The sequence below is a fragment of the Miniopterus schreibersii genome, assembly GCF_964146895.1.
Source record: "Miniopterus schreibersii genome assembly, chromosome: 4".
NCBI lineage: Eukaryota > Metazoa > Chordata > Mammalia > Chiroptera > Miniopteridae > Miniopterus > Miniopterus schreibersii.
This window is the reverse complement of record NC_138105.1, coordinates 65,773,817-65,796,134: the sequence shown is the minus strand read 5'-3', so window position 1 is coordinate 65,796,134 and position 22,318 is coordinate 65,773,817. Positions and strand designations below refer to the sequence as shown.

The window sequence follows — 22,318 nt, the reverse complement described above, 5'->3', positions numbered from 1 at the left end:
GAGAATTAAACCAGTTGAGATGTGGAATGGGCACACAGTGGGCACTCAATACATGTCCACAGCTATTATTAACTTTGTTGTTATTACTGCTTCCTGGTTCCATCCAGGAGGTGTTGAGGACCCCTGTAGTTTCTCCTGTCCCCCTCCTTGGGGGCACAGTGGGCAGCCCCTCTCTACTTCAAGCTTCCGAAGTTGGCCTCTGCCCACAGCGCCATTCAGGGAGGTTGGCACCGCACAAGGCAGGAGCAGGAGGCCAGCCCAGGGCAGCGTCAGCAAATGGGCACCAGCTGGACTGGTGGCTGGGGCGGGCTGGCAGCTGCCTGGAGCGGGCAGGCCTGGCAGTCCCTCCCCTGCCCACCCCTGGCACTGGGCCCGCCAGCCTCAGGTTTCTCAGGCCGCCAGAGGGGGCAGGGAGGCCTGGCTGAGCTTCAGGGTTGGGCAGGCAGCTTCCCTCTCTGGGCCCCGTTTCCTCCAGGCACCTTCCCAAATGCAAGGCAGGTTAAAGAGCGCCAGGTCCTGGCCTCCCCATCACTCTCATCACCTCCCTCTTCAACATTCCCTGCAGCCTCTGGGCCATTCCAGCCTCAGGGCCTTTGTACTGGCTGTGCCCCTGCCTGGTGCACTGTCTCTCACTCAGTCCCTCCACACCTCCTTCATCTCCTTCAGGCTTCATCTCAAAAGTCACCTCCTCCAAGAGTTCCTTCCTGTCTAGAGTGTACCCCACTGACCCCTCTCCACACCTCTCCCCTGCTCTATTTCCCTGACGTCACATTCTTATTAATTGTACTGTGAACTGTCAGCTTCTTCATCCTCTGCTCATGGCACCTCCCACCCAAAGTGCCCTGATTTAGCAGGCAGCCCCCAATGTCCCGAGGGGAAGCTCACATCACCCCTTCATCACCGTCTCCCCAGCTGTCCCCTAGGCTGGCCCTGGGGCACACACTTCGTCCAGCCCCTGGAACTGGGCTCCTATGGCCATGGTGGCGCCAGATGGACACCCGGGGCAGCCAAATTTGGGTCCAAGAGGTGCTCTAGGCTCTTACAGCCCCAGTACTGAAGGGACCTTCTCATGGCTAGTCTTCACTCCTACATCCCCCAAAATAAATCCAAGGGTGGAGGCCTGGGATTCCCCTTTGGGGTGTGGCTCCACAAGTCCACCTGACGCCCCCCGCCCCCCGGGAGAGGTAGAGAGGCTGGGGGGGAGGGGCTTGTCCAAGGGCAGGGAAGGGCTGAGTGAGAGGGCAGGCATACGCGGTGCCTCTGAGTCTCTCTGTGTCTCTCCATGTCTCTGTGTTTCTGTCTGCATCTGTGTGTGTGTGTCTGTCTGTCTTTCTGTCAGTTCTGAGACCCTACTCCTGATGTTGGAGGCAGTACCTCCTTTCAGCTGTGCAGTGGGTACTCCCCTCATCATCCACCCTGAACCCCTCCAGAGGCCAACTGAGGCCCAATCTTACTGTCTCATCAGTCCCACACCTCCCAGTAAGGCTAAGGAAAGTGGACACTGCTCTGGCCTAGGCTGGCACTGCCCCCCCGCCCAAGTCCTAGAACCTACTGGGTGGGAACAGGGAGGCGGTGGACAGTTTTCTCTGCCATTGGACTGACATCTGCCTGGCCGAAAACAGACTTAACTCTGGCCCAGAATGAGGACAAGAGTCCTGGGATAAATGTCAGGGAGCTGGGCTCAGCACAGGTTCCTGGAGGGCAGCCTCGGTTCAGGAACCCTGGATGAGGCCTTGGCTGCTGGAGGCCTAGAACACAGACCCAGCCTGGAGGTGGCCAAGTCATGATGACTAGATGCCCATGTTGCAAACCACGATTTCCTTCATCCCTTTCTGCCACTGAGTATGGAAGGCTGGAAGTGTGTGTGTGTCAGCTCAGAAGCTGCCTACTACAAACCCCTCTTCTCCCCACTCTTGGCTGTGTGACCTTGGGTGGTCCCTTCTTTGGGCTTCTGTTTCCTTTTCTGTGAAATAGGTACAACAATGATTCCTGACGAATAGAGTTGCTATGAGAATGGAAAGGAATTGCTAAGCCATCAGAAAACAATGCCTGACAGAGAGAAAGTGGAGCTAGGAGTTGGAGTTTTGCAGCATAAGTAGGAGTTTTCCATATAAGAAAGGCATTCCAGTCAGAGCAAACAGCACGGGCAAAGGCCTGGAGGAGAGGAAATTGTAATCATAACAAGGATGTACAATAACCACCCATGGAGCCCTAGCCCTGTGCCTAGTACTTGTCTTCAACAACCATGAGCATCCAATGTTCCTACCGGCAGCTACTTTTGAGCTTCCCATTTTATAGAAAAGAAAACGAGGCACAGAGAAGTTAAGCGACTTGTCCTGGATCACCCAGCAGCAGGCAGCTGAGTTAGGGCTGGAATCCAGGCCCAGCTCTCATATACCACCCGCACTCCAGGCCAGCTGGGGCTGGGTCAGCTGGGTCCAGTTGAGCAGGGATTCCCCTGGGATAACAGAGTCGGCTGGAAGCAGGGGAAGGTGCAGCCTTGACCTTTCCTGGCCCTCATTCAAGGAGGTTGACCAGACTGGCTGGCAAAGGCTAGCAGTGGGGCTTGAAGGTGTCTGGGGAGGCCTGGAGGCCGAGCTTGCCTGCTGAGCTGAGAAGGGGAGGGGGCCAGGTGGGGGAGGGTAGGAGCCCAGAGATTATGCTGACGCTGGCAGAAAACTCTGCTTCAAAATTTTATCAGCTCAGCTCAGAGAAGGTGGGGGTGGGGCTGGGTGCAGAGGATGAATGTGGAGGGGGAGATCTGGACCTGTATGGTAAGGAGCCGAGGCAGTCCCTGCCCCCTGCTCCCTGCCTTCGACAGTCACCTTCTCCACTTCTCTGCCTCCACACCCTGCCAACACTGCTTCACTGCCCATCCCAGTGGGCTTGTTACTTATTGGTGGGGATGGGGCAGGGGCAGATGGGACCAAGGTCAAGACTGGGAAACTTGCCCGGAGGCATGGCTCAGCGGTTAAGCATCGACCTATGATCCAGGAGATTGTGGTTCGATTCCTGGTCAGGGCACATGCACGGGTTGTGGGCTTGATCCCCAGTAGGGGGCATGTAGGAGGTAGCCAATCAATGACTTATTATTGATGTTTCTATCTCTCTCCCTTTCCCTTCCTCTCTCTGAAGTCAATAAAGATATATTAAAAAATAAAGATATATTTTTAAAAAAAGGGAAACTCTGTCTGGCTCTCCCTCCTATACACCCTGGAGACATGGAGCTCCACAGCGTCATCTAATCTTTATACCATTGCTAGGAGTCGGCAAGGTCATTATCCCCATTGTACTAAGGGGGAAACTGAGGCACAGAACAATGAGACGTCCAAAGTCACACCAGGGCTGCATTTGGAACACAGACACACCGACAGGAAGCAGTGGCCCTGGCTTTGGCCACCAGCACCTGTGACCTAGAGAGGATGGACCACACACATCTGGCCTCCACATCTCCGCCTAGGCCGCTGACCACCTGGGATACCTCCATGCCCATCACTGCCCAGCCATCCTGCAGTACTCAGCTCAGCCATACCTCTTTTTCCAGGAAGCTGCCATGGATTTCCCCCACTCTCAAAACCCCTGCTGACCAGTCTCAACCTCAGGCAGAGAACCAGAGAACCAGCAAACACCCAGCTGGAAGGGCCAGAGCTGGGGACATTGAGGACCAGAGAGGGTGGTGACCTAGCTAAAGTCACACAGCACCCCAGCTTCCCACTCACAGCACAAATGTGTGCCCCATTGGGCCTCTACTGGAAGTCGGAGAGTCAATCAACCAGTGTTCACAGTGCACAAATCCAGCACTCTCCCAGCTTTCCCCAGAGGGATCAAATTGTTTGTTTGTCTCCCATTTGTCTGCCTCCCATCAGTCACTCTCCTGTCCTCCTCCCTGTTCCTAATAGGCCATATCTTGCTCTTCAGATCTTCTGGGACAGAGTCTCATCTCCTGAGACCTCAAGGGCATGCCAGCCCCCTCAGACATCAAAGCCAGGGTTTGCCTCTACCTTCAGAGTCTCAGGATGTACCTGCCTCCCCACCCAGACTCTCCTTGAACCATTAGACTTTCACATCAAGTGAGCCTGTCCCCTCAAGCTCCAGTGTAGGCCCACTGCCCCCCTTAGACCCTCCCATTGCATCCACCTCCCCCTTATAGCGCACGGACTGCCTTCTCCCTCTGACTCTGCAAAGGTCAGCCTCCCCATTCAGACCTCTGTAGGTTGCCTCCTCCCTTGGGCCTTGCTTGGGTCTGCCTACTCCCTCTTCTGCCTTCCCCTATGGACCTTGCCATGGCCCACCAACCCCGAGACTGCCCATGGGTCTGCTTTCCCCTTCAGACCTCCTGTTGGTCTGCCTCCTCCTCTGAACTACGCCTAGACCCACCTCTCATCAGACCTGACATATGTTGCCTCCTCCCTCTGACTTTGCCTGAGCCCACCTTCCCCCTTGGGTGGGAAGATAGGTGCATCCCATCTCCTTTGAGCTCACCTCTCTCGCGCACAAAGTAGGCCAGGTAGAGGTCAAGCTCCTTGACTGCCACTCCGATGTGGTGCGGCTGCACGCAGAGCACGGGGTGGCCGCACTGAGCCGCCTTGACCAGGCGCTCGCCGTCGGTGCTCTCCAGGGGGATGCCCTTGAAGAGGATGACCATGACCAGGTCCAGCCGCCACACCTTGTCAGCCTGGCGCAGGCAGTCGATGCGGCGCATCTTGCCCTTCTGGTCAGGGTTGGAGAGCACGCAGCCAGGCGCCTTCTTGCCGGTGATGGCCAACACGAAGTCCTCCCGGCACTCGGGCCGGATGTCCTTGCGCAGCTTGGCCAGCAGCCGCGACGCCCACTTCTGCTTCACCTCCGCCTTCTCACCCAGCAGCTCGTCCTTCACCGCTCGCTCCTCATCCTTGGACATCCGCTTCTCGTGCTTCTTGAAGTACTTGCGCTTTCGCGCCTGCAGGTTGAACCAGGTGTAGGCGAAGGCGCGCACGTGAGGCAGCAGCGCCTCGATGAACGGGTGGAACTCATCCTGTGGGCAGGAGAGGCGGGGAGTCAGGAGGCGCTGGACATGGGGGACCCACTGCCCCAACCAGAAGACTGAGGACCGGGACCCCCAGGCAAACTAAATAAGGGGTGGGGGAGAGGGCCAGGCAGATGTGGGCAGGGGCCACTGCAGACCCCTCCACACCCTGGGGAAAGCTGAAGGGACCTAGCAGAAGTTCGTGGGGGACAGGCGAGAACCAACTGCCCATATGGGGAAACTAAGGCTTGGACTAGACGGGAAGTCCAGGCCAAGGAAGACATTCGTGAAAAACTGTATTGAATCTCAAAACAGGACAGGCTGAGGGTCCCAGGTGGAGGCTGATGGGGACCCATTGTACAGATGGGAAAACTGAGGTTGGGAGAATGAGGATGTCATGTATCCATTCTCTGCCTTCTAACTGCGGTTTCAAAGTACCATAAAGAACCAGATAGTGAATACTTTAGTTGCCACTACTCCACTCTGCACTGTAAGTGCAACACAGGTAAGATGTAAATGATGAGCAGAACAGTATTCCAATAAAACTTTATTGACAAAAACAGATGGCTGGCATCCAGCCCCAGGCTGTGTGTGTGAGCTCTAATGTTGAGAGCAGGCCCAGAACACAGTAGGTCTTCAATGACTGCAGGAGAAACCAGGCTTAGAGAATAGTGCTTGGGGCTCCTTTCTCAGACCAACTGCTCAACAGAGGAAGCTGACACTAGATGGAGGTCCAGGGCTGCCTCTACTGGCCCTTGGCACTGATGGAAAAAATGAGGACAAGGGGCTGTTTGTAAAGAACACATGTGCAGATGGGACTGGCTGAGGCCCACAGGCCAAGACTAGGACCCCTGGATGCCAGGGGCTGATGAAAGGGTGAGGGCTCTTGCATTGGCCCATTGAAGGGGCCAGGAAAGCTGAGGCCCAAGACACAGGTCAAAATACACTAGGGACAGGAGAGTTCAGCCCTGGAGGTTCAGAGCTACAAAGAGGGGCCCCTGGGGGTCAGTTCACCTCCCCGTCACCATAGACCCATTCCACAAATGGAAAAACTGAGGCCTAGGGAGGCTGAGACCTGGCCAGAGCTATGACATCAACAACCCCCACCCCCATTGTGCATAATTAGTGTTGCTGGGCCCACAATGAGGAAACAGAGGCCCCAAGAGGGGACCCAGTCATGAGGGGCTAGGACTGGACCCCACACTCATCTGACTTCGCCCATGAAAGCAGCAGCCCCAGTGGGGCCCCTCAGAGAACCACATGGGAAGCCCCATCCCCTTCTATAGGGATGTAAGGACTGCATCCATTCTCTCCATTTCCTAGCAAGGGAAACAGTCTGCAGAACATCCAAGACTTGGTTTCTCAGCTTCAAGGAGTGAGACATTCAAGGAGAAAGGAAGACAGAAGAAAAATATCAGTCCTAGCTCCCCACTCTTGCAGGACTATGCTAGGCTTCTTGAATGGGGTGATATTTCCTCCTGGCTTATGAATGCCATTATCTGCCCAGCTCTCAAAACGCTGCACTAGCTATTACTATTATTATTGATGTTGTTACAATTATTTTGGTTGTTTGCAATCTTCCAGGGGGCAGGAAAAGGCCTAAGGCTTTGCTATACATTGTGTGATGGGGAAACTGAGGCTAAGAGAAGGGTGGAGACCTGGACTAGGTCCCACTCTCAAGGCCTAAGAGAGGATAAGAACCCAGGACTCCCACCTCCACAAAGGCCATCAGGTCCCTTCTCTTTTTTCTTTTTTTTAAATATATCTTTATTGATTTCAGAGAGAGGAAGGGAGAGGGAGAGAGAGAGTTAGAAACATCAATGATGAGAGAGTCATTGATCGGCTGCCTAGCCCACAACCCGGGCATGTGCCCTGACCAGGAATCAAACCCCAATCACCTGGATCCTAGGTCGATGCTCAACCGCTGAGCCACACCCGGCCAGGCTAGGCCCCTTTCTCAAAACAGCCTGCTTTTCGCCAGGCTGGGGTCTCAAAGAGAGAGACAATTGCTCTGGGATCTTGGTTTGCTTTCTAGATGGGTGTGGCTGGGCTCAGTCCCACCTCCAGGCCTGGATGCTCATGGTACCCCCTGATGGGCACACCCTCCCTGCTCTGTGCTTCATTTCTCTTTGAGTCATCTCTGGCCATGGGGTGCTTGGGGGAGGGGAATGACCTCAGATTTCACCTATTACCAATGCTCTGAAAATAGTGTCCTGCCCTCGCCAGGGTGGCATGACAGGGGGCTCGGCTTGTGTGCCCAGCTCCCTACTCCAATGTGCCCTGAAGTGAAACTGTGTTGGCCTGCTGAGGCAGAGGGAGGACTGAGGGGCCCATCCCCTGCCAGTCCCTGTCCAACCTGAGTTGCCTGTCCTGTGCCTGGATGCCACTTGACGTGCCAGACCCAGAGATGGGGAGCCATTCGCCCATGGTCACACAGTCAGTCAGCAGAGCCAGGACCACAGCCCAGGCCATCTGACTGGGGAACTGGGGACAGGGAACTGATAGAGGCACAGGTCACTGTAATGTGGAGGGGATGCCAGGGCAACGGTGTGGACGTTGGGCTGTGGCTGTCACCCAAGTTCTGGTGATTACTGTGGCCCTGATAAGAGGGAGCTGGGGTGTCAACCAGCAGGGGCAGGCTACAGTTCCCAGACTCCTCCTCTCCTTGACGCCCTTTCTCTTTGAGCACCTCCCCACTTCTGAGCCCCTCTCTCTCAATTCCTTTTCTTGGTCTGGGCACCTCCTCTCTGAGCCCCCACCCATTTTCCAGCTCCTTCCCTCTCTGAGCCCGCCTCCCCTTCTTCCCCCTCTCTGATCTCTACACTCTGGGGAAAGGTGCCAGGGAGGCGAACAGGGGTGGGAGCCCACGTCACCAGTGACCCTAGCTGGTCCTGGCGGAAAGAAGACAAACAGTCCTTAACTGGGTCATGGACCTGCTGCCCCATCCTCCCTTGTCCTCCCAGGGAGGTCAGGCCAGATGAGAGGCAGGCCTGTCACTCTCTTTGTCCCACAAGACCTGCAACAACCAAGGCCTCTTCCGCAGGCACCTCCCAATGCCCTCACTGGCTGACATGGCATAGGAGAGCGCCAAAGCAAGCTAGACGCTAAGAACCCTCCCAAACTCCTACACATCACTCAAAGCCCTTTTTCCAGTGTTCCTTCCTTCAGGCAACCTTTCCTGTTCTCCTCAGGGTTCCCTCAGACCTAGCTTGGACCACACACGCTGTGGGGTCTGAGTCCAGCTCTTCTTCATTCTCCAGCCCTAAGTCCCAGGGCTGAGGTGCTCGTTGCCAGGCAGCACCTGTGAGGGAATGAGGCCGGGTGACATCAGCCTCCATTTTCACCTTCGGTATGATCCAGGAACAAATCACTACTACACTCTGGGCCTTAGTTTCTCATTTTGTACAGTGGGCAGAAAAGAACATTGCTGCCTGTTGGGGGTTGGGGGGCTTGTCTATTGCCCTGGTAACCAGAGAGTGGAGGGAGGTAGAGCAAGGCTAGGCCTTTCCCAGAACCCTCACTTGATCCACTGGGACTTCCTGGCCAAAGAAGACAGCAGCAGCTTGGAGGTAGGCACCTGGGTCCAAGCCCTTGCTGGGCCCTATGGATTGGATGAACAATTATGCACTGGGCTGTACCCCTCCCTGGGCCTCCCTGTATCCATCCCACTCTGGCAGTCCAGGGCAACAAACCAGCACATGGAACTCAAATTCCCACCCCAAAAGTGTTCTGGGAAGGATTCTCTCTCCTTCATTCACTCAACAATTCAACAAACATTGAGAATCTATCTTATCCACCTAATAAGCACTTAACCCAAACTCCTATGTATTCTTCAAAGCCCTGATTGCAATGTACCCTTCTCCAGGTTAAGCCCAGGTGAAATGGCAAACAGCAGAGCTCATATGTGAACACAGACCCATCTGGCACCAGAGTTAGGGTCCCTAACCTAGGGTCACTCCTCCCCCCAAGCTCAGAGCATCAGAGTTTATGAACAGCTCTTATCTAATGAGGGAGAGAGTCATTCAGTTGCTCAAAAAACATTTACTGAGTGCCTACTGTGTGCCAGCTCCATGTATGGTGCTGAGGATCCAGCAGTAACCTGGGCTTGGCTCTCACCCAGATCCTGATCTGGGGCAGGGATGGACATTAAACAAGCCAACAAGTATGTAATAAAACATCACGCTGAACTAAGTGGTTTGAAGAAATTTAAAGGAGTTTGAGGGGGCCAGGGAATCCCTTGGGGGTTGTTTTTTAGCTGGGGGTAGCCAGGAAGGGTCTCTCAGAGGATAGGACCCTTGAATGAAGACCTGAAAGATGACAATCCAGAGTAGGAGCTTTCCAACCAAAGAAAATAGCGCCAGCACATGCAAAGGTCTGGAGGTAGGACTGAGTCTAATGTTTTATGAAAACAGCAAGGAGGCAGTGAAATTACAGCAGAGTGAACAAGAGGGAAAGTAGAGGGGGTGATAGCAGGGAGGGGACTGAGGTTGGTTGTGCAGGACCTTATGAGCTGAGGGGAGGAATTTTGGTAAACGGACCAGAGAGTGAAAACCCCCTACCAAAATGACAGGTGAGTGTGAGCCCTCACCTTCCCTCTGACTTCCCTCTCTGGTATCCAAGGAAGAGGATGGGGACTGAGTCAGAGGGTCATGGTATTCAAGAGAGACAAGGAGCAAGGTTGTGCCTTTTGAAGGCTGAGCATTTATTGTGCCCACCGTCTGGAAGGAGAGACTGAGGCACTGAGCATTGAAGCCACTGGCCCAAGTCACACAGCCAGGAAGAAGCAGAGCTGGGACTTCAACCTGAGTCCCTACAACTGTGGACCTCCTGACTCCTTAACCCCACTGCTGGGCCCCTTAAGCATGAGGTCTGACCCCATCAGTGGGTCTCCCCAACGATGCTCACTCTGCATTCTGTATGAGCTCTCTGAATTCTGTGTGGCTCCCTTCCCCTGCTCCATCCTGGGCCAAATGCACTACCACCTCCTCCTTGGGGAGGCTCACTCCAGGCAGCCTGGTCCAGCTCTGTCACCTTGTTTCCTGCCCATTCTCCCCCCACCTCAAGACTGCAGCCCCTCTAATGGGATGAATTTGATCTGTTTTGTTTACTGTCGTGTCTCCAGAATCCTGATCAGTGAAGGGACAATCTCATGCTCTGCCTGTTAGCCCCATTCACACACCCCAGCTAACAAAGGCTGCTAGTAGCCACTTGTTCTGGCCAAACTTGGGAAGACCCTGGACGGGGCTGGGCCTGGAAGCAAGTTCAACAGAAAAACCCTTGTGGGTCAAAGTTCTAGTTTTTGTGGGGTCCCTACTATCCAGTTATTTGGTGCCTACTGTATACCAGGCACTGTGTGAAGGATGAAGAATTGGGGGACTTAGTAAGAGATGCGGAGGCTCAGGGAGACTCAAGTGCCTTCTTTCAACTGACAGAACCACCCATCCATTCACCCATTCATTTATGCAATAAATATTTATGGGTACTGACTATGTGCCAGGCCCTGTGCCCAGTGCCTCAGAGGTGTCCTGCTTCCCTGAATCCTTAGGCAGCCTGAGGAGTTGAAGGTTACTGGTCACTTCATTGCACTGGAAGGATTAGGTCACCCACCCAGTCACACAGCTGGAAAGAGAACTCCCTTCTGAGCCTCCTGAGCAAGATTTGCATGGAGGTCTGAGGCCACACTAGGTTTCTGCTATCTACCCCCCTACCTTAGGGCACATCTGAGGTGGGGCAGGGCTCTGTCCTCACAGGTGTGGTGTCAGTGAGTGTGCATGGGAGTGTGGGGGTGCCCCTGCACTACTGACCACAGGTCAACATGCACCCAGGTGTGTGAACATGGGCAGGGGCTGCATGGGGCAGGAGGCCCCAGGACTCAGCATTTCCCATCCATTTGTCATGAGACAGGAAGGGAGGGAGGCTCAGGCAGGAAGGGAGAAGAGAGACAGACAGAGTGAGGGAGACAGACAGACAGAGGGAGAGGGAGAGACAGAGAGGCAGAGGGAAAGAGACAGAGAGATAGATAAGAAGGAAGGAGGGAGGGACAGAGGGAGAGGAAAGGGAGAGAGAAAGAGAGGGAAGGAGAGAGAGAGAGTGCTGACTAGGCTAGAATCCCAGCAGATTTACTGGGCCCTGGTGCTGAGGCACCTCTACCGCAGAGAAGGGAGGGGGGAGAGTACAGACATGAAGAGAGACTGAGAGAGACACAGACATGGAGGGGGGTTGTGCTTTTTACAGGATCTAAACAGAGGCCATCAGGTCCTGGGTGGGGGGTACACAGGGAGTGCCCACTTGCCCAGGTGTGGCCAGCCAACCACGTGCGAAGTGGCTCTAACCCCCAGCCTCCCCTGCCATGCTGTGCTGCCCTGGGTGGGCCCTGGTCCTCTCTGATCTTGGCCCCTTTTTCAGCCCAGAGGTGCTGGGGAAGCCTGACCCCCGCAGAGCCCATACCAGGCCTAGATCTCACTGCCTTCTGCCTCCCCCCACCCTCATGAAAGGCGCTTAATGAACATCTATTAAATCAAACAAAAGTTGGGGGCCCTCTCCCAGACTCAGTCTCCCTTCTGGAGAAATGGCAGTAAAAAAGTGCCTCCCTGAGAAGGACCCAGGTGAAAGAATGAAGGAAAGAATGAATGAATGAGGGAGGGGGCCCTGGCAGCTGCACTGGCTGTGGCCCCGGGGAATCCTGGGCACTGCAGCCAAGAGAGATTTGGCCCCAAACCCGGAATAACTAACGTGGCGGTGGCAGCAGGCAGGAGGGAGGCAGGGAGGGAGGCCCAGAGCGGGGCAAGCGCAGGGAGGCCGGCCTTCCCGCTGGCAGGATTTATGGAAGTAACGGCTGCTCCACACAGTTCCTCTTAAGAGTAAAAGTGAAAAAGCGCTTGAGTCACCACCATTGAAAGAGGGATGGGGCTCCCAGAATCCTTCAGGGCCACCATCCCCCCTAGGTGGGCAGGGCAGGGGCACAGGGTGGCTGGCACTGGAGCTGCCCCCTCCCCCCAAGCCAGTCTCAGCTCCTAGGAGGATGGGGTGGGATCAGCTAGAAGGGAGCTATTTTAGGCTGGACTCAGGTTGTAAAATTAGTCGTCAAGGGGGGACATGGAGGCTCAGAGACAGAGAGACAGAGGGAGAGACAGATGGTGTAAGGAGAGAGAGACATAGACAAAAAGGGGAAAGATGGTGAGAAACAAGGAGAGATGGGGAGAGACACAACAAAGACAGGAACAGATCGACATGGAATAACAAAGAGAGAGGCAGAGAAAGACAGGGAGAGGCGGAGATGGAGAGATACAGCCAGAGACAGAGAGATAGGGGGAGGGAGAGATAAAGATAGAGAAAAATAGGGTGGGGGCAGATTAGGGAGACTCAGCCAGAAAGCCAGGGGTGGGGGTCCTGTAGGGGCAGTTAGGGTCCTCCCAGGTCCCCAAGCTGGAGACTCCAGACCATGCTGGGCCTGCAAGAAGCTGCAGGGATTAAACTGAGGCTAGGGGGATACCTGAGAGGGAGTTGGGGGGACTCCCCTCCAGAGTGGGGGAGGGCACATGGGAGAATAACAGGAGGGGACACCTGCATTTGGGCTGCTCCCTCCCCACCCCAGCAGGAGCACTCTGGTTCTCTCTGCTTGTCTCTGTCTCCTTGTCTCCCTGTTCCTTACACCCAGCAACCCCTGAATTTTGTGATTTCAGGTTTCTACCAGAGAGCCGCGTGATCCTTGCCCTGCTCCTGGGGAAAGCGGGACAGTGAGTGCCCAAGTTCATGGGTGATGCCAGGGCTCTGGTTCTCCCCGCCACCCCCTCTCTGCAACGTGGATGGAGGCCTGTCTCCTGAGGCGTCCTGATGGGGGAATTCCAGGGCGCAGTGACAACAGGCGGCCTTCCAACCTCCTCGCCTGGAATAGCCTTCCTCTGCCTGGCTCCCCCTGTGGCTCTAGGGAGTGTGAAGGAAGAGCGGAGGGGGCAGGGGCACCCAGAGCCACCCAGGCCACCCACCCCCTTAAGGCCCAAGGTCACACAGCAACTGGACTAGAACCCTAGTTGTTATTGGGGAACTTCAGGATGATTGGGAGAATGAGGTGGGCCAGCGTTGATTATTTTGAGGGACCCCCAAAAAAAGTTGCTCAGAGGGGGAAACTAGAGGCCTAGAAAGGGGCAGGGACTTGCCCAAGGTCACCCAGGGGATCATGGGTAGGCCAAGCCTGAGACCCCTTCAGCACCAGCCCTCACTATCTCTCTGCCTGGGGCCAGGAACTCCTCAGTGGGTGCTGGAGGAGGCCAGTGACAAAGATCCTACTGTGAATGAGGGGGACCCCAGGATCATGATGGGGGGCCCCTGGCAGAGACTGACAGTCTCTGGGGCCCAAGCTGGGCATCTGTGTACTCCCCACACAGTGCTCCTCAGGACATCCAGGACTGCACTTTACAGTTTGGAGCCCATGCTGCCCCCTCTCTCCAGAACCTGTCTTAGCCTCATGTCACCTCAAGAGAAACTGAGGCCAGAACCTTATTGGCGTACAGACACTCAAAGACAAGGAGTGGGGGGGGCAAAACAGGAAAGTAGAACCAGGGGGGTGTTGTCTGTGAGGGAGCTGGGACGTTCGGGGTGCGGCCTGGAGAAGGGCAGCTTCCCCACCCCGTCACTGCACCAGGGCCCACTAGGCAGCCAGGGAGCTCGGCCAGGGGCGAGAGGCTGCGGGAGGGGGCAGGGGAAGGGGCAGGTGCCCGCGGGCGAGGGCGTGAGCAGCGCCGCAGTGCCCGCCAGACCCCAGAGCACCGGCCTCCGGGCTCCTCCCGGCTCCTCCCGGCTCCTCAGGGCTCCTCTCAGCTCCTCCCGGCTGCTCCCGGCTCCTCCCGGCTCCTCCCGGCAGCGGCTGCGGCTCAATAATCCCCAAATCGATGCAGGGAAAACATCGGGACGGTGGTTGGAGCGCGGGTGGGGAGGAGCGGGAGATTTAGCCGGGACGTCGAGCACCCCTCCTCCCACCGCTGGTGCCTCCAAGTTCGTGCACCTCCCCCCCCTCCACGCACACGTGGGCCAATAATGGGGGGAAAGGCAGCCGGGGCTGGAGTGACGGGGCGCAACCTTGGCGGGGAGAGGATCCGAGGAACACGTCAAGAGTGCTGGGGAGGCCAGGGGCCAGCCTGGATCCCCTCAATTCCTCTTAGAGGCAGGCCCTGGCCTAGGCACGGGGTTCACGCAGAGCCCTGTCTTTGGGGGCGCCCCTCAGACCTTCCCGAGTGGGTGAGGGAGTTGGTCTTGCACAGGGGTGGGCGAACCTGCACCGGAGCCCCACGTCCGGGAGGGGGGTAGGTTCTGGGCACGGCGGGGGTAGCCGCGGAGCAGGAGTCCGGGGTGTGTCCGCGGGGGTAGGAGGGGGGTCCCAAACCAGCCCATCCCCCACCGGTCCTGGTCCTGGGTCGCGGCATCCGGCCCGGGCGGCCAGAGGGACGCGTGCCTTTTCCGTCCCGCCTCTACGGGCTTCCAAACTCCCGGGCCTGGATGCGGGGGCCGAAGGGCTGGGGCCGGGGCTCAGGCGGCGCGGGTGGGGGGCGTACCTGGGTCAGGCAGAGCGGGGACGAATACATCCCGGGCGCGGCGGGAGGCGCAGGGCCGGCCGGAGCGGGCGCGCTGAACTTACTGAGTCATTTTTCCAACCCCCCCCCCCCCCCCCCGCGGCCGCGGCCGGCGCGCGCTCCTCGCCGCCTCCTCCCTCGGTCTCCCTCCCTCCTCCCTCCCGCTCTCTCCCTCCCTCTCTCCTGCGTCTCTCTCTCCCACTCTCTTCTTTTCCTGCCCCCCCTTCTCCCTCTCCCCTCCTCCGTCTCTGGGTCTCTGTCTCTCCTCCCTCTGGCAACCTATTCCCTCCCTCCCACCCCAATTTCTCTCCCCTCCCACCCGAACCTCCCACTTCTCAACATCCAACTTTCAAAGAACCGAGGGAAAAAAAGAGCGCGAACGAGGAAAGAAAGACGCTCCCCTCATGCCTCATGAACCCCATTATTGCAACGAATTTTTAGCCACTCGGCTCGGAACACCGGATGGGGACCCGCTGCCATACGCAATGAGACCGCAGAGGGTCCCCCAGGACCGTACGCCCAAGTCAAGTGGGGAGGGGACGCTGGGCTGTTGCTGGACATTTGGGGGCCGGAGGTGAATTTTAAGACACCCCCCCCCCCAAACCAGCCGGGAGCTGGCCGGGAAGTTGGAGAAAGGAGCCAAGGGGGGGGGGAGGTGGAGAATGAAGCAGTGACGTGTGCAGAGGCCGCGCTGCGCGGCTTTCCCCTTAAAGATGTACGTACTGAGGTGTGTGGTAGGAGAGGGGGTCCCCAGAGCCCCTACCCCTGGTCCCGGAAAGCTAGACAGGGTCTGCAGTGCCCGGGCAACGCTGCTTGGCTACAACAGCGCCCTCATTGGCCAGAGGGACCGGAGCTAAACCAGGAGCCTCCAGGAATCTGCTCTTTCCTCCTTCCCCATCACCAAAGGGTAACTGGGGAGGGGGCTGGTTTTGGCCTCCCCTATATGTCTCATCAGCACCCCGGGATGAAAATGTCCAGACAGAACCTCAGGCTGGCCAGATAAACCTTTGCATTCTCTTCCCAGGTATCCATTGATTCCCACCGACCATAGCCATGTGCCCATTTCAAGGATCTAGAAACTGAGGCACAGTGGTTTGGAGCCAGGCCATCTGGCCCAGTAGCCCACATTCTTCAAGCTCCATTGTTCTCCCTCTAGAATAACTAAGCACAGACCTGCCCTCCCCCCGTCTGAGTCCTCTGGGTGCCTGATGACCTTGGCCTCAACCCCTGACCTCAACTCTCCCCCTCCCCCCTCCTGGGTTCACTGACTAATCCTCCCAGCCTGGCTCAGAGGCTGCCTAAGCTCTTCTTCCCACCTCGAAGACTAGGGGGACATTGTCCCTTGCTTCCATCCTTTGGTGTCCATTGCTGTAAAGTGGCCTAGCAGTGTCCACCCTGTGGGATGATTTGGCACAAGGATAATATTACTTAGCAGAGCCTTGACTTCCTATCAAAAGTGTACTGAGACACTGTTAGAAAGCTTGGCCATTTTGACTAGTCTCTCTGAACATCCTGAGGCCAATGACACCCTGTTACCAACTTGGGGCAGCTTCCCTATGCCCAGGGACATGAAAGATGCCAGCAACTCTGATATTTCCCTGTATTACAGGGGAAAAAACTGAGGCCCACAGAACACAGGCCACTTGTCCAGGGCCCCAGTGCTTGACTAGGAGGAAGGATTTATACGCAGCACATATTCCTTGGTCACTATAAGCTCCTCACTGCATGTGGCTGAGGGTTATTCAAACAGTGCTTAGCACATCGTGAGCACTTCACAAATGTTTTTTAAAACCCCCATTGTGAAGCTGTGGTGGACATTTCAAACCCCAGGATGAATGGGGGAGGCAGGTGTCTACGAACCCAAATACCAACATAAAATAAAGCAATTTTTCGCCCCGCTGGTGTGGCTCAGCGGTTGAGCATCGACCTATGATTCAGGAGATCAAGGTTCGATTCCCAGTCAGGGCGCATGCCCAGGTTGCATGCCCAGGTTGCGGGCTCCATCCCCAGCAGGGTGTGCAGAAAGCAGCCAATCAATGACTTTCTCTCATCATTGATGTTTCTATCTCTCCCTTTTCCTTCCTCTCTCTGAAATCAATAAAAATATATTAAAAATAATAAAATAAAGCAATATTTTATTGTTTAAAAAAATGCCAGGAACACGTAGATGGCAGAAACCCCAATTCACAGACATTTAAAAGTTAAAGTGGATTTATGAGGATTCTCCTCAGAGTGCTGCCCCATTCCCACCCTGCCTGTAATCTTATGTAGCAGTTGAAGTTCCTTTCTAAGGTAAAGTTTGGAGAGCACAGACTGCCCTTCTTGGAACCTCAGTTTCCACATCTGTGAGATAGCAACATTAGGATGCATCTTGGAAGACTGCAGATAGCAGAGTCCTTGAGATAGTGTGTGTGAGGACTGTGTTAATATTAGTTGTGCTGGATGGTAGAACCTTCTGCAAGTTTACTAACAGCAACCATATACATATATATGGACACACACATGCACACACACACAGGTTAGCAAAAGTATGTTTACAGTTATAATACAATAATTAATAAATAACACAAGGATAAACTGTTTCACGTACTCATAACTGTAAACCTACTTTTGCCTACCCCTTTATTTATTTATATATATATAAAATTTCCCACAGTTCAGGAAAGGGAGGCCCCTGCAGTGCACATAGTAGGTCCACAGCAAGCCAGTTATGCTGCAAGGTTGCAACCTGAATCTACATTTCTAGCCAGCAGCTTAACCTCCCCTGTGCCTCAGCTTCCCCCTCTGTGAAACTGGGCGATCAATGACAGTTCCTACCCCGTGGGTTGTGGGTAAATCAGTGAGAGCTTGGTCAGAGTTAGAACAGGGCCTGGATATAGTGGTTTCTTTAAAAGGCAACTGGTGGATTCGAACCTGTGTGTGGAGGGTCCAGAAGGGGGGTGCATAATTTAGCTCCTGGCATTTTGGAGCACAATTTAGTTCCTTTGTTAAAAAATAAAAATGCACTCTCCCTAGAATTCACTCTTAGGCTTCTATGTAACTGTCCCAGATACATATGCGCAGTAGTGTTGAGAATTTGGAGCCAGCCACCGTGTGTCCATTTGTGAGGGGCCAGTTCAACACTCCCCACATGGGCACAGGCTGGAATACTACGCAGCTCCACAAGAACAAGGCGCTCCCACATGGAGACGTCTCCAGGAGACATGCTGGGGAAAGCAAGGTCTGGACCAGATTCCTCCTCCCACTACATGCCAGGAACACCCCCAGCCGTGACAGTCAGGACAATCGCAAATGCTCCCAGACACTGCCCAGTGTCCCCTAGGGGCAGAACCACCCCTGGTTGAGAACACCTGCTGTAGACTCAGCCAGAAGACACAAGTTCTCATCTGGGAATTTTTAAAACAAGAATATACGTGTATCCTTTATAAGATATAAATGTACCTTTTATAAGAATATACATGTATCCTTTGTAGGAATGTACATGTGTTCTTTACAAGAATCTGTATCTGTTCTACCTGCAATTGCTGAAACAAAGTTGGATGACAACAGGGCCTCCCTGGATTGGGGTCCTGCCCAGGTAGGGGTGATGAAGTTTCCATTTTTACTTTTGTACTCTCCTTAGATGTTCATGTATGGCTTACGTAATTAAAAAGTAAACTTTGAAAAAGTGCGTGGCATTCACAGAGTAGCTTAGGCAGGGACGATAGGAGGACAGGAGCCCAAGTGGTAACACCACAGCCACTACACCCAGAGAACAGAGAAAACAGCATGGGGCCAGGCCTTGTGAATGCTTGGTCCTAACCATGCCATTCCTCCCTGGCCATGGAAGGGGAGTCCTGTGTGTTTCCATTTTGCAGATGAGAAACTGAGGCTCTAGAAGGGGACATTCAGGTCCTTGGTCATGAGAAGTAAAGGTGGGATATGACACTAGGGCTGGCACAATCACAATACACAGACATACAAACACACACAACATACCACAAGTCACAGATTCACACAGACATACACAAACATGCCACACACAGATTTTCACATACATAGACTCATACATACATAGGTCCAACATGACACACACAGACACAGAGTCACACATGGACAGCGACACAACACACCGAGATTCACATGAAGACAGCCCCACATAGACACACACACAGACCTACACATAATACATGCACACACATACAGACCCACACACTGACACACAGACCCATACAAGCATACACACAACCCCAAACACCACACACATACACTCGCCCATAATCACAGACGCCCAAACACAACGACACATGCTGACAAGCACACACACACAACAGAATCCAGTATTCATACACAGGCACAGGCACACACACACACACACACACACACACACACACAATGACACACAGCACATCACATTCCTGTTCTTCCCTCCTGGCAGTTCCCACCAACTCTCCCCACAGCTAGGTTCCTCCCTCTGCCACCACAAATGCAGGTGCCAGTCTGTCAGTGCATGTGTATTTGTGTCTGTGTGTGTCAGCGTGGGTCCGTGTGGTTGTGTGCATGGAGTATTGCACAGGCGTGGTGTCACCAGTCACCTCTTAAAGGTGTGTCATGGGTGTATGCTTATGAAGATGTATACATGAATGTGTCCCCCTGGGCACCTGCAGACAAGCGGGGATGGAGGTGAGTGCGGTGTAGGGCAGGTCGGGTGTGTGTGGCTGCACAGGAGTGTGCTGCGAGAGGGCTGTGTCGGAGTGCAGCTGGTGTAGGCGAGGGTGAGGATGAAGGGGAAGGGCCTGAAGGTGGGGGAGCTGATAAGAGCATGTGACCCTGAGCGCTGTGTATGTACCCCTGTGTCAACGTGGAACCCCTTTTCCCCCTCCTTCCCAAACAGCCCTCCCAAAATGGGATGCAGGTTTAAAGTAAAAAGCAGAGATTTGGCCTGACCTTTGGGCTTTCATATTTCATATTTAGAAAATTATATAGAGGCCCTGGGCAGGGATTCCCCTGGAGGGCAGAAAACAACACTTTCGACTCCCCCACACCCCTAACCTGGTCCCAGGCAACAGCAGGGAGGCAGCACGCTGGACCGTCCCCAGCCGGAGGGGGGGGGTGAAGGGGTCTCCTTGGCCACACCCCTGGGACCGAACTAGCCCCTGCGCCTCCTTACTAACCCTCCCTCAGGACCTCCTCCGCAGTAGGGGGGACTCCCCGCTGCCCTGCCTCTCTGGCAGCCCTGCCTCGCTCCCAGACTTGTCCCGGAGCAGGCGCAGACCCTGGCGGGAGACAGCGCTGCCAAGGAGCGACCGCGTCCCCGCGCCACCTCGAGCTTGAACCTCAAGCCCAGACCACCTAGGTCCACGCCCACCGGGGACCCCGAAGGAGGGAGAAGTGGAGGGGATGGGCTGAGGGTAAGATGAGGGGACAGGGTTTTGGCAAGGTAGAGGAAGCACCGCTCCCCACCCAGCAGCCCCGTGGCAGTTAAAAAGGAACTGGAGGGGCAGGGAGGAGTGCATAGACCCATCCCCAAGATAGTCACTCAGCGCCAATCACCTGCACACAGAGACACCCAACTGTCCCCTGGAACGCAGCCACACGACACCGTTCCCTACTCACCGACAACCTCCTAACCGTCACACAGGGGGACCCCCAGACACACAACACAGCCACACCGCTTCACAGCACCATTCCACAGGGACACACGGCACAGTCGCCCAGTTACCCAAAGACACACGCACACTGTCCAGAGCCGCACAATGCTCTAACACACGCAACACAACACACCCAGCCACGTGGATGCGCAGACACATAAAGGAGAAGACCCTACGCATCGGGACCCACGGACCCACGGACAGGGACCGGACAACATAGCCGCACAGACCCGCGAACGCATGCCCGGATTCCCGTGCTGACCCATTTGGGAGCACTAGAGCCGCCAAACGCACCCCTCGAGTAAGAATGCCACCGACACCCGCGGACCAGACACCGGAACCCTCAAGTGCAGGCACTGACGCTCGCCTGCCTGGGGTGCTCGAGGCCGAGACCTAGTGACCCCTCCGGGCTGAGATCCCGCGTACGCTGCGGCCCGGCCTGTGGGCGGGGCTCAGGCTGAGTGGGGGCAGGCTCCGGGGCTACCCCTGCGTGGCGCTTAGAGCGGCCGCCCTCCCGGCTCCAAGTTCAAGGCGCCCGGCGGCGGCCGTGGCGCGCTCTCCGCCCCTCTCCGCAGCGGCCATTTTCCGCTAGCTGGCGCGCCGCGCTCGCCCGGGCCGGGGCACCCCCGGGGGCTGCCGCGACCTCCGTCCCGCCGGGCAACCCCTCCCCCGCCCCGCTCCCCCGCGCGCTGCTTGCTCTGGGGTCGTGCGCCGCGAGCCGCGCCCTCCCGGAGCCTCCCACCCTGCGGGATAGGGGGCGGGGGCCCGGCCTGGTTGGGGAGACCTTCTCCGGGGAGCCCCGCCCTCCCCGCCAATGCCGCGGTGCGGGCGAGGGGCCCCCCCACTTGGGATCCCCCGCTGCGCCCTGCTCGCCAGCTCCGCCCCCAAACGCGAGGGGGGGGCATCGGCTGCCGGGGGTCCTGCGGTGGCGGGAGGGAAGGGGGTCCCCACATCAAGCCCTTCCTCGGGGCAGCCCCCCAGACCTGGCAACTTTCGCCCGGAGCCCACGCACCACCCCAAAAACTCCCCGGGCGAAAACGAAAGTGGGGGCGGCGACGTACCATGGCGCTGCTGCGAGGAGGCGAGGCCGGCGCCCGAGCGAGCGCGCTCGGTCCCGGGCGAGGGGGGGCCGGAGGCGGCGGGAGGAGGCGGCGAGGGAGGGCGCGCGGGGGAGGGAGCGAGCGCGCGAGGGAGGGGGCGCGCCGCGCCCGCCCCCCGGGTCCGCAGGACCCTCCCCTCGGCCCGCCTCCCCGGGCCCCGCGCGCCGCTAGCTCCTCAAGCTGCTGGGCGCCCCGGCCCCGGCTGCGGCAGCTCCATCCCCTGCCCGGCCCGCTCCAGGGGAGGCCGGGCGAGCAGCCGCGGCGGCGGGTCGTGGAGCCCGGGGCGGGCTCGCGTCGGACGGAGCGGATCCACCTTCTCCGCGGCGCGCGCGCTCTCACACACGCGCGCACACCACACACACACACACACACACACACACGCACACGCAGACGTCTAGGGGCACTTGGGCCCCGGCCTCCTCGGCTCCCACTCTGTCACCATGCACACCGACGCGCGCAGACAAGCACACGGGCGCTTACAGCGTGTTACAGACAGCCTGAGAGTGTCACCGGGACCCACGCGCACAGTCAATAGGGTGTCTAGGAAGCACACCTCTTGCAGGATGCCACCAACACAGACTCACATTGACAGCCTGCGAGTGTCAACCAGATAAGACACACGGGGACCCACATGCTCACAGCCTTAGGGAGTCACCTAGACATCCAGAGCCTGACCGGGACTCACAGCCTGCAGGGTGCCCCCCCCCCGACACAGAGATTGACAGTCATAGAAGAACACCTCAGACCTGGGACTGACCCGCACACTGATCCCCAGTACCACTGCCCTAGGCCATCGCACCAGCCACACTGGCCCATGAGTGCAGGTGTTCCGGATACGCACAGTCACAAACACGCACAACGGGGAGATGGGACAGATGGGAACACAGAGACTTGGACACCGGGGGCGACAGACCTGGGGGCGAGGGTCCCCTGGGGGTCCCTCTGGGGGCTTCAGGCGGGGTGGGGGTGGGGAGCGCTCGCGGCGGCTACATAGGTGGAGGAGGGACCGGGCGCCCC

The 22,318-nt window shown here is 56.7% G+C and overlaps 1 protein-coding gene across 6 annotated transcripts in view; it reads right to left on the bottom strand.

Annotated features, from left to right (window-relative positions):
- The window catches only part of NFIC (nuclear factor I C), a 65,673-nt gene extending 44,234 nt beyond the window's left edge, over positions 1–21,439 (bottom strand). For 2 of the 6 annotated variants that reach the window (XM_081134571.1, XM_081134575.1), the window contains exons 1-2: positions 14,554–14,670; positions 4,483–5,014 (exon numbers count right to left, since the gene is read on the bottom strand). In XM_081134571.1, coding sequence (XP_080990697.1) covers positions 4,483–5,014; positions 14,554–14,583 — 562 coding nt within the window. In that variant the 5' untranslated portion in view covers positions 14,584–14,670. Of the gene's footprint in view, positions 1–4,482; positions 5,015–14,553; positions 14,700–21,262 lie in introns of those variants that run through there. The other 4 variants (XM_081134574.1, XM_081134576.1, XM_081134572.1 and 1 more) reach the window with 4 other exon arrangements.
- Between the last annotated feature and the right edge of the window lie 879 nt (positions 21,440–22,318).